Source organism: Brachyhypopomus gauderio, chromosome 2, assembly GCF_052324685.1.
Source record: "Brachyhypopomus gauderio isolate BG-103 chromosome 2, BGAUD_0.2, whole genome shotgun sequence".
Classification (NCBI taxonomy): Eukaryota; Metazoa; Chordata; class Actinopteri; order Gymnotiformes; family Hypopomidae; genus Brachyhypopomus; species Brachyhypopomus gauderio.
The window spans coordinates 34,764,826-34,781,835 of record NC_135212.1 but is presented as its reverse complement, the minus strand read 5'-3'; the positions used below and the strand labels follow the sequence as shown (position 1 = coordinate 34,781,835).

Genomic DNA, 17,010 nt, shown 5'->3' with positions numbered 1-17,010 from the left:
GATCGTCCTTGGACATCTCGTTCTGCCCCGCATCGGGAAAGTCCAACTTGAATTGTTGATGCCAAAGCTCTTCTAGTCTAGCTACTGAGATTCGGTTTGCTGTAAAGGCTGCTGATCTATTCAACCTCGGTCCATCATTTCCTTCTTTAAGGGGTCTATTAACTCTCCAGCCCAGGGCTGTCCTCACAGCATACGGTCCGTCATCCACACTACTCACCACTTGAAGTGGCTTTGGGAACATTAGCTCCTATTAGTAATCCAACTTCTGCTTCAATGGCCGGAAGTGTCACATCCTTTAGGTGAGGCCAACTGATGACATCCTCTTGGTGTGGGATACTATCCTTAGTCACAGGAATGGCATTTTGTGAAAACTCTTCTGAAAGCTCAATAAACTGATTACCTTCTAGGCTACTGATTTCCAGTCCTGTCACGCGTGTGTTCACCACAGACTCATTTCCCATTGTTCGCAAAGAGATGCTTGTGTGGCGTCCGTTCATGTTCAGCTCATTTATAGATAGATAGATAGATTCAACTTTATTGTCATTGCATATGTCACAGGTACAAAGCAACGAAATGCAGTTTGCATCCATCCAGAAGTGCTTATTCAGAATATAAATATGTAAAATATAGAAATAGAGATGTACATATATACAGGATATGGGTTAATATACAGATTATGCATGTTATATAGGGAAAATATACAGTTACAAGTGTAATATGAGGTTTATGAAGATTATGAATGTACTATACAGATGATTTACAGATAAATGTAATATACAGATTATTGAGGTAGTATAGGTTATTACAGTAATATACAGAGTATTAAAAAATATATTATACAGTTAATATATTATGGTGGACATATGTATGTATATATAAATATTATGTTCATATATTATTATATTATTATATTATTATATTCAACGGGGAACTGGTAGTGACGTTTTAAAGTGTTCGGTGGTGTTTAATATATGCGTTGGGGTTCAGACCAGTGTTGTTGTTTGAATTCAGGAGGCAGAGTTCAGGAGTGTGACAGCTTTTGGAAAAAAGCTGTTCCGGTACCTGGTGGTCTTAGTCCGGAGGCTCCTGTAACGCCTCCCAGAGGGCATGAGGTTAAAAAGTTTGTGTGCTGGGTGGCTGGGCTCCTCGATTATTTTCCGAGCCCTATCCATACACAGCTTCCTGTAGATGTCCTCTATGCCAGGAAGTGGTGCTCCAATGATGCGCTGGGCAACTTTCACCACCCTTTGCAGCGCCTTCCGGTCTGTGGCAGAGCAGCACCCGTACCATACTGTGATGCAGTTGGTCAGGATGCTCTCAATGGTGCAGCGGTAAAAGTTCACCAGGATGTCTGAGGCCAGGTGGTTCTTTTTCAAAGTCCTCAGAAAGAAGAGGCGCTGGTGGGCTTTTTTAACCAGCTTGGAGCAGCTGGTCATCCAAGTGAGATCCTCAGAGATGTGGACGCCAAGGAACTTGAAGCTGTTCACACGCTCCACAGCCGTCCCTTTGATGTGGATGGGTGGATGTGGGTCAGCATTCCTTCTGAAGTCCACGATGAGCTCTTTGGTTTTCTCAGTGTTCAGCTTGAGGTTGTTAGTGTCGCACCACTCAGCCAGACGATCCACCTCCTCCCTGTAGGCAGTCTCATCGCTGTCTTTGATGAGGCCGATCACCGTGGTGTCATCTGCAAACTTAATGATGACGTTGGAACCATCGACAGGTTTGCAGTCATAGGTGAAGAGGGAGTACAGGAAGGGACTTAACACACAGCCTTGTGGTACACCAGTGTTTATGATGATGGTGGATGAACAGTGGTTGTCCAACTGGACATGTTGGGGTCGGTTGGTTAGGAAGTACAGTAGCCAGTTGCAGGTGTGGGAACTGATGCCTAAGTCTGTGAGTTTTGTGAGGAGTTTTGAGGGGATGACTGTGTTGAGAGCTGAACTAAAGTCTAAGAACAGCATTCTGACGAAGGTGTTTTTATTGTCCAGGTGTGAGAGGACAGAATGCAGTGCCATTGAGACTGCATCCTCTGTGCTTCTGTTCTGGTGGCATGCAAATTGGTGGGGGTCTAGTGTGAGTGGTAGACAAGACTTGAGGTGTGCTAAGACCAGCCGCTCGAAGCACTTAGTGATGATGGGGGTGAGGGCTACCGGGCGGTAGTCATTGAGTCTTGTTGGCTTGGAGGTTTTGGGTATCGGGACGATGGAGGTGGTTTTGAAGCAGTTCGGTACCACAGCATGAGCTAAGGACAGGTTGAATATGTCCGTCAGCACTCCTGCCAGCTCTCCAGAACACGCTCTGAGAACACGTCCAGGGATGCCATCAGGACCTGCAGCCTTGTGGACTTTAATCCTACCCAGTGCCGCTCCTACATCGGTGGAAAAAAGAGTGAGGGGTTGGTGATCTGCAGACACATATGCCCTGGTTGAAGGTGTTGTATTCCCTCTCTCAAAGCGAGCATAGAAATTGTTAAGCTCGTCAAGGAAAGGGACATCAGAGGAGGGAGGGGAGGTGTTGATGGTCCGTAATCAGTGATTGTCTGAAGACCTTGCCACATACGTCGGGGGTCAGAGTTGGAGAAGTGTTCTTCTACCTTTTCCTTGTATTGGTGTTTGGCCTTTCTGATGCCCCTCTTTAGCTCAGCCCTGGCTGTACTGTAGGCCTGTGCATCCCCTGACCTGAAGGCGATGTTGCGGGCCTTCAGCAGGAGACGAACATCCCTGTTCATCCAGGGCTTCTGGTTGGGGTACATGGTGATCTGTTTCTGGGTAGTGATACTGTCTATAGTAGTGGAGATGTGGTCGAGTAGAGATGAGGCGTACTGATCCAAGTATGTATGAGTGAATGTATTCCAATCGGTGTTCCTGAATCGGTCCTGAAGCACAGCATCTGTCCCCTCTGGCCAAACTTTAATTGTCCTCACAGTGGGTTTCACACGTTGGATGAGTGGTGAATACCGAGGTGTGAGGAAAATGGAGAGATGGTCAGATTGACCAATGTGGGGGAGGGGTGTCACTTTGTATGCTCCAGCCAGGTTAGAATAAACATGATCCAAGGTTTTGTCCCCTCTGGTGTGGCAGGATACATATTGGTGGAATCTGGGGAGAACTGTTTTTAAGTTGGAGTGGTTGAAGTCTCCAGCAACAATAAAAGCAGCCTCAGGATATTTATTTTGATGTTTACTAATGGCTGAATAAAGTTCTTTCATAGCCAGCTTAGTATTAGCATCCGGGGGGACATAAACAGCAATGAGGATGATTGAAGTGAGTTCTCTTGGGAGATAGTAAGGTCTACATTTGACCATAATAAACTCCGCATTCGGTGAGCAATGTCTCTCGGTAGTAGCAGAGTCCGTGCACCAAGCTTTATTTATATAAATGCACAAACCTCCACCTCTGGTCTTCCCGGAGTCATCTGCTGTCCTGTCGGCGTGGTGTACATGCCGTCCTGCTAACTCAATAGCGTTGTTTGGGCAGCTGTTTTTTAACCATGTTTCGGTGAAAATCATGGCGTTTGAGTCCATAATCCGTCTATTATTGTTGATGGAGAGTTGTAATTCATCCATTTTATTAGCCAGAGAACAGACATTAGCGAGGAAAATGCTGGGTAACGGCAGCCGGTGTGGAGTTAGCTTTAGCTTAGCTCGTAGCCCTTCGCGCTTACCCCGCCTTTGTTTACATTCTCGGCGCCGCCTGCGTGCACTTCCGATTTGATTTTTGATGTCCAGAAGCTCGAGTCTGCTGTAGGGCAGTAACGCCGAGCAATTCTGGATGAATAATCCATGTAAAAATAGGTAAAGAACTGTTAAAAAGCAGATTCTGGATAGACGCTGAGCCTCGCATTGTTCACGTGCCGCCATCTTGGTCATGACTCTGTAGCAAAGGTAGCAGAGCTTCCTGGATCCAAAAATGCACGTTGTCACTGTCTTGGTTCCTTTATGTGCCTTGACCTGTACTGGGATGATTGAAAGAAAACAACCTTCTTTACCAGCCCCGGTGACACCACAAGTTTCCGACATTTGAACGAGAACACTGGTTAAGGCTTACTGGTCATTACTTTCTTTTGCCGCTTGTCTCTTCGAGTCCTTTTAGTCTTTGAATGTAATGTGCAGAAGGGTGGGATGAGAATGAGAACATTCTTGACACTGAGCCTTCTCTCTACAGCTACTACTCATATGGCCATGTTTCAAGCATGCAAAACACACACCTTTATTTTTCAAAAATTTAAGCTTTTCCTTGTGTGGCTTACTCTTAAACACTCTGCAAACTGTGAAGCTGTGATGTTCTCTGTTGCAGTAAAAGCATGGTTTGCGACAGGCATCCATTGAAACAGCCTTTGGTTTGTCTGATATTAAGGTCTCCTCGCTTTCCTTTTTGTCTTTATTTTTGTTGGATGAGGCAATGGATGTTATGAAAACCCTTTTTGGTCTCAGGCAAACTTTCTCCAGGACTCTTGAGTTTGTAGGGGAGCTTGCTAGCCAGAGCCCGTATGTTGGTTGCATTGTTCAAATCTTCCATTTAGCTAATATCCAGTGGTGGACAGTAACTAAGTAAATGTAATTCGTTACTGTACTTAAGTAACATTTCCATGTATCTGTACTTTACTCAAGTACTTTTATTTGGTAAGACTTTATACTTTTACTTCACTACATTTCAAGGCGAAACTTTTTACTTTTCACTTCATTACATTTACAGAAACATCTCGTTCCTTTTTCATTTTTAAATCAACGCTTAATAAAATACAGAAAGGTTAAAGTGTACCATGTCACAGACTATAACCAATCAGCGCTCAGTAAGAGATTAAGATTTGTACACTAAATGGCTAAGTATCTGACATGGCTGCAATAGATGTCTTTCCCCAACACCCCTGGCCTTATTTAGCCCAATTGTTTGAATTCCTCGAAAAGAAAAATTATTCGTATTCCTCCTCTGCATTCCGAAGAACACATCGCTGTCATCATTTATGCCATCAAACTTGAAGAAACACATCGAGGTAAGTTCGCCATTAGATGAGTACTACCAACAGGGTGGTTTATATACCCCGGTTAATTATATCACATTGAAATTCACTACTTTTAACAGATGCTTTTATCCAAAGCAGTGTGCTAGTACCCAAATTGCAATCTGTGGAGATGCTAAATGCCAGTTTAACACAGGAGACTCCCACTTCAAACGTTAAAGCCGGGGACACATACACGCGAATCTGGCTAAGAGAACCGAACTTCGCAATTCATTCCTATGAGGGAGGCGAAGGCAAACAAATATGAGCAAGGCAAAGCAAAATTATTAAAATTATTATTAAAATTATTATTATCAGGGTTGGGGGGCGGGGCGGCGGCATGTGTGTAAAATGTTGGCGGGGGGGTGGCGGCGAGTGTAAATTGTTGGACACAAATTAAGTAGTATATCGCGATCGATCGATCACCAGTGGTTGGCACCAGAGCGAACTAGTAACTACATCATATGTAGATGGGAGATAAATAAGCTAGATTTTTTTTCAGTGTGAGAAATCAGATGTATGTCGTTTGAGCGTGTAAAGACGGTCTCTGGTAAAGACAGTCAAAGCGTGTGTCTCACGCTCATTGCGTGAGAGTTGGCAACCCTGATTATTATTATATTAATTATTATTAATTATTCGGCCAAGTTTAATATTATGACATTATGAACATTAATATTATGTTCAGTTGGTTGGGCTGTACACAGTTCTAGTTCTAGGTGCTAGAGCTTCTAACTTCCCTGTCCCGCCATGTGGTGGACAACGTATAACCTCAGAAAAAGTCCCCCAAGCTAGGTCTGAAGTGGCCGGTTCGAAATTATTGTTCTGTTTGGTGGTGAATTATGTTTTCATATTAAACGGTTTGTCTACTTGTCTACCTTTCTAGTGTGAATTATTATTATGGATAAAGTTTGGAAATGAATGTTGTGAGGATAATATAGGCTAGTTTTGTGTATTTTGTGTTTTCTAGGCAAATGTAAGGCACTGTTTCCTGTTCACCTGTTGATCGAGTAGGCCTAGGGGTTTTGATGTGACGCTAAGAAAAAAAAGGTTTTTACTTTTACTTTTAATACCTAAGTATTTTTGAAGGCAGATACGTTTGTACTTCTACTCAAGTAAAAAAAATTGAGGTGAATACTTTTACTTGAGTAATATTCAATGCAGGGTAACTGTACTTTTACTCAAGTACATAATTGGTGTACTTCGTCCACCACTGCTAATATCTGCCATTGTGTTGGAACAACCAGTCAAAAACAATGAGAAAGACTGTAGTGCAGCACCATCTTGTAGTGCGTCTGCATCTGTGGATCTACGTGGTTATGGTTATGTCTTGTGATAATCCGTCTCACCTGTGACTCGTCTCGTAATCATGTGGGGCTAATGTGGTTTGTCTATTTAATGTGCGCTCGCGCAGTGTCCTGTGCTCGTCGTTGTCTAAAGTCTGCACGCTGTGTCAAACGTCTGTGTATGTATTGTATATATGTGAATATTAAAAGTGACGTCAGTTGCAAAAGAGGGAATCCGTGTCTCATCCTTCGCCCTGCCCGCACGTCACACTTCCTTTATGTATGCCTCTGCAATCCTGTAGTCATCACTGACATATTCCTTTAACATTTGCTTTGCTTTGACATTCTATTGCCAGCTTCTCCATTATAGCTGCCGCCTTAGCCTTTAGTGATGCACGCTCAATCTCTGCTTTCAACTTCATTGAGGATGCTGAAATTATGCTTGAACACCGTGAACTAGACTGCTTAGAATGTTTAGCGGAAGACTTCGAGGATAAAGACTTATCACTATGCACTCTTTCGCTGTCCCCAGTCTGCTCGGCATGCTTCATGACATCTTTCATCCACTTTTCACATTTCCAGAAGAAATCATTCATAGATTGTTGTTTAGGTTCAAACCAATTCTTTTGATTTTCCAAAAAATCTTCCTCATTCATAAATTGCCGCAAACTATCGTTTAAATCTTTGAATTCTTGCTGCAAACCACTGAAGTCGACACGCAGCTTATTCTTAACTTGGTCAGCATTTGCATCGTCCACCATTAATTCTTCAATTTTCCCCATCATGCTAGTTAACTGGCCTAGCTTGTTCTTTTTTTTAGGCATTTGTCTAGACTTATGCTCTTCTTGGCTCTTTTTGGCCATTTTTACGACTCGTTTCTTTTCTTGTGGTTCCATTTTCAGTAAACCCTTTCACATAAGATAACTGTTCGCCTTAAACTGCGTTCCACTTAGTCATTCAACAGAAAGACGTCCCTTTTCTAGCTTCAGTTAGGCTAATGCTGAGCAGAATTCAACTTACAGTCATTGTTTTCTTCTTCTGGCTCTGTACTTGAATCCACGATATTGTATCCTGGTTTTGTTCTCTTCGTCCAGCCAGACCAATCCACCATCAATCTGCCATCAAATCTGCAAAGAGCTAGTTTTTTGACTAATGTAGTTTCCTAAATTCCAGTTGAAGCTTTAGCTTGACGATCAACTCACTCACTCGTTTCTAATCACTTAAAAGTCTTCCAAAGTATTCCACAATGCTCTGTAAATCCACATGGAGACAGAGAAAGATATTGGCAGTGGGTATGAAGATAAGTGGAGATGATAGTAACACAGAAGCCAAACTTAAAACTACAACTATACAAGGACTTTAAAAGAACTATAAAATAACTAAAATAACTAAACTGCCAAAAGACCAGAGCAAAAGTGGCAGCCAAACACACACAGCATACTTGCAATGTCACGGGATGAAAAAAAAAATCACAAACAACAGTCAGAGTCCGTTCTGGAAACCCTGATCCGAGCAAGGGAAACTGGGTCCTGATGTTTGTATATTCCATAGGCGTTTTATGGATCACTCTTTGTCTGGTCCATCACCTAGAACCACTTTGTCTTGAGAGACTCTACCTGACAACATAGCTCCTAGGATCATGCAGGTATGCAAACCCCTGCATGACAAAAAGGTGGTGATCCAAGGAGTTGACTGATCTAATAAAAGATTAAATTGCAACCTCTGACTAGAACAGTTACCAAAACACCATTCTGTCATCCTAACATAATTAATATCCCAACATGGAGAAACCTGTGCACACTTTTACATCCTACAGGGTTGAATACTGCAGTTGTCTCTTAACTTGACTTTATACTAATTTTGAATGCATGTGCAAGAGTTTTAACCAGGAACAAAAGAACAGAGCACATCTCCTACTTCCAAAATCTTAACACTTACATCCAATAAGATACAGAACAGACTTTAAAGTATTAGTACTAAAGCACTAAATGAAGATTCATAAAGATTACCTAGATCTCTTAGATACATAGAGATACATACCATTTCATTTCATTTATATTACACAACACCATTTGAGTTTAATCTAAATTGTAACTTTTTGGTTTTGATTGTATAGTATCTTTTTACAGAATGTAAATTTTTATTTATGCCAATTTTTATGATGTTTGCTTTGATTTGTAAAGGACATTGTGATGCATTTTGTATGAAATAGGCAAGATAAACCTTTCTTAATTTGCATTTTAGAATGTTCATCATGTTCTGCTCCTACAGCAAAGTTTATGTATTTTCCTCATAGAAATATGAAGGTAGTGAAACACATAACGTGGCATCGAGAAATTCTCTTTTTGCAAACCATAATGTAGCCACATGGCCCTGGAGGCAAGATTTGTGCAAAATGAAATAAAGAGAAACATTTATAATATTTAAAGCAAACATAATTTCAAGATTTCAGGTAGATTTAAATAAAGCAAATACAAATGCTTTTAAAATATATTCAATGCACTTTGGCAGGTTAACCATACATATTGTTTATGTTCTGACTCTTGGCAGAAAGCCAACCGTTACTGCAGAATATATTTTTTATTTTATACTGTACTGAGGCTCAAGTTTAAACTAGTGATATTGAAAGTTACTGGCAAAATAAAAATTAGTAATGATTAAACAGTTATGTCCATGCTCCTGTAGCCAGTCCACACCCACAATAACTGACAGAGTACTTCATAGAAATGCTGTTATATAAACCACTGCAGAGCTGACACCCAGACCTTCAGAGTGCTGGGAGGCACCAAGCCCACCATGCAGATCACTTCAAGTCTGGTGCCATTTGTATCAGTGCTGTGGATGACTGTATTCAGCCCTGCAGGATATAAAGCAAACCAAGTCAGCTGCAGACTGTGGGCTGAGTCTCATATGCCTGGGCTTTCTATGAATGGAGATTTTATAATTGGAGGGATTTTTACAATTCATTACTACACAAATTCAGGAGAGAACACCTACACCACGCTGCCACCACAGCCACAGTGCTCTGGGAGGTCTGTGAGAGTGCAGTGGGCAGCACAGACAGCAGGGTATTTTGGTAGAATTACTGAGAAATGATAATTGGACTAAAACATGTTCTCTATTATTTTGTACCCATATCTATGTATTGCTTTATGTTGATATAATGGCTCATGTTGATATAGTTTCTTAGATTTTTGTTTGTTTTACTGTATCCAAGCAGCATGGACTTCAGGCAGCTGCGCTTTGCCCGTGCCATGGAATTCACCATCCGTGAGATCAACAACAGAACCGATCTGCTACCGGACATCACATTAGGCTACCAGATATACGACTCGTGCTCTGACGTACAGATGGCAATCAAAGTTGCTTTACAATTTGAAAACGGCTTGGACACCGTTTTAAATGAAACAAGGTCTTGTTTAAAATCTGGAGCTGCCACTGTACCTGCTGTCGTAGGAGATTCTACTTCCTCTGCGTCAGTTAGCATGGCCAGAATGCTCGGTCCTTTTGGAATTCCACAGGTGAGCGATAAGAATCCGAAATATATTCCAGTCTTTACAAAAAGAAAAATCTAAAGCTTCTAAATGTTCTGATTTACGGACGTGCACTAGAACTGGTAAATGGAAGATATATAAACTAACACGTTATACGTCTACTGTAGCAATTAAAAACAAGTAGGGCTAATAAAACAAGTACCTGAACGACTGAATCAAACTACTACCATTTATTTTTATCTTTTCAACTAACCGAATCACAGGTGAGTCATTCTGCAACATGCGCGTGCTTGAGCAATAAGCGTCCGTTTCCCGCCTTCTTTAGAACGGTACCTAGTGACGAACACCAAGCGGCTGCGCTGGCAAAAATGGTCAAGTCTTATGGCTGGACATGGATTGGGGCCGTACGCAGCGACACGGACTACGGAAACTATGGAATGACATCTTTCATAAAGGCTGCGCAGGAGGAGGGGATCTGTGTGGAGTACTCCGAGGCCTACATAAGGACACAACCACATCGAAAACTGGAGAGATTGGCAAATATCATTCGGAAATCAACGGCCCGAGTAATAGTAGCGTTTGTTCACGCAGGAGACATGAAATTTATCATTGACGAACTGGCACGGCAATCACCGCCTCCGATTCAGTGGATAGCCAGCGAATCGTGGATCATTCATCCAGACTTTCTAAGATTTAACACATGCGCTGGCGCACTAGGTTTTGGATTCCCACGGTCAGTCATCCCAGGTCTTCGTGAGTTTCTACTAGACCTCTCTCCAGCACAAGTCTCGGAATCGCCATTGTTAACGGAATTCTGGGAGAGTTCGTTCAGCTGTAGCCTAAAAGGACGGACAGGCGGGCGGGAATGTGACGGCAGTGAGGACATCCGCGCGCTACAGAACCCATACACAGACACGTCACAGCTGCGCATCACTAATATGGTGTATAAAGCTACATACGCCATAGCGCATGCTATCCATGGCGTTATATGTAATGATACAAAATGCGACAAGACGATTACATTCGCACCGTGGCAGGTATACTTCTTAATTAGAACAAATTCATTAATTCATTTATTAAGCAATGTGAGATGTTTGTCTGTCCTTTATGCACAATCATGCATTTTATTTATAATAGGCTATTTATAAGAATAAAAATATGCCGCAAGATGAGTGATATTTTAGTTTATTTAAACACTGCATGGCTGAACTATCAGTAGAGAAGCTATTGTCACATTGTCTTGAACATTCATGAAGTTGTGTCCAATACTGCAGATACACAACCAGCTTAAGAGAGTGAACTTCACCACAAAGAATGGTTACCAGTTCAACTTTGATTCCAGTGGAGAACCCGAGGCTGTCTATGAGCTCATAAACCTGCAGTTTAAGAAAGATGGTGCTTTAGACTTTGTGACAGTGGGCTACTATGACTCGTCCAAACCAAAAGGACAGGAGTTCAGAATGAGCAGTGCTGTCAGCTGGGTGGGCGGACAGACTGAGGTACTGTATATCACATTATGTACATATGCACTAGAAAAAGTTGTTCTTCACCTCCAGACCAGAAGAATAACACCTGACACTTTAGTGTTGTCCTAATCAGTGAGTCTGACAAACTCTCAAAAGGGCATATATTGTTATTATTATGTATTATTATAGCCTCAGGACACTGATTTCCTTTGCATTCTTTTCTAATATCTCTCAGGTTCCAGTGTCTGTGTGCAGTGAGAGCTGTCCTCCAGGCTCCAGGAAGGCTGTACAGAAGGGAAGGCCTGTCTGCTGCTATGACTGTATACAATGTGCAGAGGGAGATATCAGTAATATGACAGGTTTTGGTATCAGTTATTTACATTGTACTATGCACCAGACAACACTTGTGATATATAATGTGATATATTGCTTACTGAACATAGGAGGCAAAATGCATCCTGGGGGCTTTGGGGATTAGCATGGTGTTTGATATATGTACATGGATATGAAATGCATATGTTTGGATGTGGTGTCTAGTTTTTATTTTTGCTTTGGTGCATTGTCATTGTATGATACAGGGTTTTTTGAGTGAAATCAAATATATAAGCCTGGTTGTATGGTTTATTCATGGCTGATGGTGTATTCCTTTTCTTTTTAGAGTACGAGGAAGAGCACAAGGGAGAGTGTGTGAGAGAGAGAGTGAGGAATAGTGTAAGGGAGAAACCGAGAGCTAGGGAGAAAGTGAGGGAGAGAGTGAGGAAGAGCTAGAGAGAGTGCGAGGGAGACAGCTAGGGAGAGTGAGGGAGAGGAGACAGCTCGGGAGAGAGTGAAGGAGAAAGCTAGGGAAAGTGTGAGGGAGAAAGCTGGGGTACCGCACTGATTTCTCACCATGTTGTTGTGTCCCCGTGCTACTGTAGTGTAGAATAGATTTAGACTTGGAATATATGGAAGTCACTATTATAATATTGTGATCTGTATTTTGTGTTATGTGCTGTATGGAAGACTTGACTCTTTCTGGTAGATAAGCTACAAGTTTGGAACAGTGTGGCTGAGCCTGTACGTTCAGCCTGTACTGGAAACTGAAGTACTCGTCCCCAATATTCTTGAATATATATATATATATATATATATATATATATATATATATATATATATATATATATATATATATATATATATATATATAAAGACATCAAGACATTAAACAGAATTGTCAACACAAATTCCAGTCCCCTTGAATACAAATGTAGAATGTAATACCTTAAGACTACATAAACAAGAAATCTAGAGAGAAGATGACTAAAAATGGGAATCACATGTTTCTATGGTCAGCACAGTAGTCACAGAGTTTTTTCTAACTACAGCACTTGTAACAGTCAGTCATTTATTTGTTGTACTGCAGTGTTCTGTACACCAACAGAAATAATGAGACATTGTTTTAGACTTTTCTCTGAAAGCAACATGACTTTGTGTTTCTGTTCTTTTAGATTCATTGGATTGTCTACGCTGCCCTCCTGAGTTCTGGCCAAACACCATGCAAGACAGCTGCCTCCCCAAACCTGTTGAGTTCCTGTCCTGGGATGACACTCTAGCCATCATTCTGACAGTGTTCTCCATCACTGGGGCCTTCATGTCTGTTTGTGTTACTGCTGTCTTTTACAAACACAGGACTTCTCCCATCGTCAGAGCCAACAATTCAGAGCTGAGCTTCCTGCTGCTCTTCTCTCTGACTCTGTGTTTCCTCTGTTCACTTACTTTCATTGGTCGGCCCTCTGAGTGGTCCTGTATGCTGCGCCACACAGTGTTTGGGATCACCTTCGTCCTCTGCATCTCCTGTGTTCTGGGGAAAACAATAGTGGTGTTAATGGCCTTCAGGGCTACACTTCCAGGCAGTAATGTCATGAAATGGTTTGGGCCTCCACAGCAGAGACTCATTGTCCTTTCCTTCACTCTCATTCAGGCCATTATTTGTGTGGTTTGGTTAAAATTATCCCCTCCTTTCCCCTTAAAAAATCTAAAGCACTACAAAGAAAAGATCATATTAGAATGTGATTTAGGTTCTGCTATAGGATTCTGGGCTGTTCTGGGTTATATAGGACTCCTGGCTTTTCTGTGTTTTATTTTGGCTTTTCTAGCACGGAAGCTGCCTGATAACTTCAATGAAGCCAAATTCATCACATTCAGCATGCTCATATTCTGTGCAGTTTGGATCACCTTTATTCCAGCTTATGTCAGCTCTCCTGGAAAATTCACTGTAGCTGTGGAGATATTTGCTATTCTGGCCTCAAGCTTTGGTTTGATTATTTGCATTTTTGCTCCAAAGTGTTTCATAATTGTATTTAGTCCAGAGCAGAATACCAAGAAACACCTTATGGGTCAAGGTCTCTCTTCAGCTTTCTGAGATTTTCTCTCTAATAGCAAAGGCATAATTACGCACTTGCAGGCTTATGATTAGGTATCACATCAGCCTCATTAATATACATTTAGATGATATTGTATTTTATACATACGTATATAGAAAGGTATTTTGTCAGTCAGAGATGGGCACTCGAGTTTGGGACTCGAGTCGCACTTAAGTCGCATATACAGTGACTTCAGACTCGACTTAGACTTGCATTTAAAAGACTTGCAACTCGACTTGGACTCGTGATTTGAGACTCGTGAACAATCTTTTATTTTTAATGTTCCTTTTGTGTTTCATTTGACAACCTTTTCTCCGCCTGTCTGAATGCTTTTTACTTCCTGCTGACGTGACATTTTCGGCGCGCGGACCCTTGCGCCAGTTGCGACGCGTCAAGTATTTCGCAAGTGACCGTTGCGCGCGACTCCGCACACCTCACGCGAACCTGGCGCTGCGCGCGCCGCAAAACATCGCGATCATAGCGGCGCTGGTGAGGATGCTCGCTTCTGTTCCACCATTCATAATAAGTTTTGGGTACAAAACAAAGTAGCAAATAGAAGAGCAGCAAACTGCAGAGTGTGTGGCATAAAAATACAGGACGCTGGTTCCACCACATCTACTTTTATTCGCCACCTGAAAACCCAGCCGGAAAGGTTAGTCACTGCCTGAAAGGTTATTAGCAATATTGCAATATTGGTATTGACTTGCCACTAGTGCACCAGTAGAGAGGGTGTTCAGTCATGGAGGCCTCATAATGCGCCCTCACTGAGCCAGGCTAAGACCTTTCATGTATATAGTTAAAAATGTGATTTTGTTTTTTTATTTCACAGCCCTCCTTTATCTTTTAGAACAAAATATAGCAGATGTTCTACTGAAAGAAGAGCATACTGTATCCAGAAAAATGTCAGTTTTGTTAGAAAAATACTTTTTGGAGAAAAATACGGATACAAAATTTATCTGGAATTTTGTGTGCACACTTTAAAAAAATGTGTTTCTTCATTTACCAGTTTAAGCTATTATACATCAGAAGTGTCATAACAGGCCATTATAACTATACAGTGATTTGCGACTACAGTGTCACTCAAATATTTGGGACTTGACTTGGACTTGAGAACAAAGTCTTGAGACTTGACTTGGACTTGAGACCAAAGACTTGACTTGGACTTGAGGTCAAAGACTTGAGACTTGACTTGGACTTGCAAAAAATGACTTGTGAGCATCTCTGTTGTCAGTAACATGTAATTAACGTCAAACTCTAAATCACAGCATTTTTAGCTCATCTGAAAACCTCAAACTTTGTTTTATGTGTATTTCATATCTCTTCTGTTTTTTATTTCTACATCTTTGAACAAAACATTTTTAGCTTTTGATAAATGGTCATCAAATATTTAGTGTATAGTATATGTGTGCGTATCAGATTCATCTTAATTATTGCTTAATAAACTATACAGTGAAGATGAAACTAGTGCTTTTGATTTAACATGTGCTTCACAAAATGTTTTTTTGTTGCGTATTATCAATGTGTTATATAATTCATATAACATGAATGTAAATTTTTACTTCTAATTGAACTAGAGGTATGTCTTGCATGCAAAGTTTATGTTGACCTGGTGAAGGAGAGCTGGGACTTTCCTGCTCATCTCTGCGTTGTTCAGTTTGAAACTGCACTGCTGCTGTTCTGCTCTCAGACTGCCCCGCCTGCCCTCACTGATTGGTATGCTACACCATCTTTTCACAAAAAGAATTTGTCATGCAGCACAACCAAGAGGACCCTCTGTGTCGATTGCCTCATTCCTCCTCTCAGTATTGATTCTTCACACCCGTGTCTCTCATTAGTACACATATTTAAGACCTACCCATTCATAACCTCAGTGCGAAGTATTATTGCTGAACTTTTTGTAAGCATACCAAGCGTTATTATACTGCCTGTCTATTCATGGTTCGATCTGGGGTAGGTTTCCCGAAACATTCATAGTGCTAAGTACTTCGTAACCTCGTATGAAACGTACGAGGTTAAGAAGTACTTAGCGCTAAGAACGTTTCGGGAAACTCACCCCTGATCTGTTGTTTGCACTACTCTTCCCCTTTGTATTGTTGCTTGGCTCTTGCAGTTTATTGCAGACTGTTTTTGACCCTGTGTTTGGTTTGCCCTTGAATGTTGTCTTGGATCAGGTTTTGATCCCTGTCCTGTCTCACTGCGCTATTAATAATAAAACCTGTTATCATATACTTTGCACGTGTCTGCAAAGTGACATGTACCCAGCCTCACAGACATCCAATGTCCACCTCCCCTAGTCTTTTTTTGTGCTTTCTAATATTACTCATATTTGCCAGGGTTTGCTGGCTAGGTAATGTTAGCTAATGTTGGAAATTGATATGGTGCTATAGAAATTTCATTTTCAAATTTCAACTTCATTCATAAATCATTTCTGTAATTCAAATGTCCAAGAGTCCAGTAGCATTAATACTCAAATGCCTCAGATTATATATGTTACTAAAACAAACGAAATCATGCCCTTCTATATTGATGTTAAGACACTCATGACGGTTGGGGACGGTTGAGTGAACGCTGGCACGTCCTGACGCCGCTGCCTACCGACTCCTTACTTTTGCAAGTTTTAGTTAGTTAATTGATTGTATCTGTTGGTTTTATTATTATGTATCCATGCCATATTTTTATCTTTACCTTGATGACTGTGACAATAACCGATCGTCCAGTCGTGCATCTCCTGCAATATTCTGCAGCGGAGCTTCGGCGGCTGCGAGTTCGCTCGGCTGAGCCATGGTTGCTGGACTGCCACCTAGACTCCGAGATCCGCTACCAGCCCCGCCCGAGGTACGTGCACCGCGGCTCACGTCGGAATGTACAACAATCTACTGGAACATCATCTCAGATCTCCTCCATCTGGTCTGGGGTTCGGCGTCCTTCACGCAGACCAGCCCGTGATCTGAACTACAGCGCGCTAGCCTACCCGGTGAGGTCGGCTAATGCTAACTCCGATCACCTGGACACCCCTGTTACTAACTTTGGACTGCTGAACATACGCTCGCTTACAGGAAAGGGGCAGTTCATTCAAGATCTGATAAGTGATTGTGGTTTGTGTAACGAGGCTCGCGCCACGGAGCGAGAGGACGGACACAAGTGCTGAGAAGAGCGAGATTTATTCAGGGGAATACCGTAATCATCGTCGGATAGCCAGGCAGGGTTGATAACAGGAGGGCAGTCCGTAAAACATGCAAAGACAGGCATCACAACACAGGGAGCACGGGAAACAGGAGAAACACGAAAACGGTCAGGCACAGAGAACAGCGAAGGGACAGAAACGATCACAAATAATTCAAAATACCGGACGAAGGACAAGGGA

The 17,010-nt window shown here is 41.8% G+C and overlaps 1 protein-coding gene across 1 annotated transcript; it reads left to right on the top strand.

The window, feature by feature from the left end:
* Window positions 1-6,564: 6,564 nt before the first annotated feature.
* LOC143501240 (extracellular calcium-sensing receptor-like) lies at window positions 6,565-15,575 on the top strand. The gene is made up of 6 exons (XM_076994835.1): window positions 6,565-9,316; window positions 9,505-9,805; window positions 10,042-10,815; window positions 11,053-11,277; window positions 11,480-11,603; window positions 12,732-15,575. Exons 1-6 carry the CDS (start codon window positions 9,081-9,083, stop codon window positions 13,643-13,645), a joined length of 2,574 nt encoding a protein of 857 aa, XP_076850950.1. The 5' UTR covers window positions 6,565-9,080; the 3' UTR covers window positions 13,646-15,575.
* The last annotated feature ends 1,435 nt before the right edge of the window (window positions 15,576-17,010 follow it).

Excerpts from the sequence above, each read along its gene's own strand:
- LOC143501240 (XM_076994835.1), top strand. The coding sequence starts at position 9,081 with ATGCAGATCACTTCAAGTCTGGTGCCATTTGTATCAGTGCTGTGGATG. Across the intron at positions 9,317-9,504 it reads CAGCCACAGTGCTCTGGGAG|CATGGACTTCAGGCAGCTGC; the intron begins GTCTGTGAGAGT and ends GTATCCAAGCAG. Across the intron at positions 11,278-11,479 it reads GGGTGGGCGGACAGACTGAG|GTTCCAGTGTCTGTGTGCAG; the intron begins GTACTGTATATC and ends AATATCTCTCAG.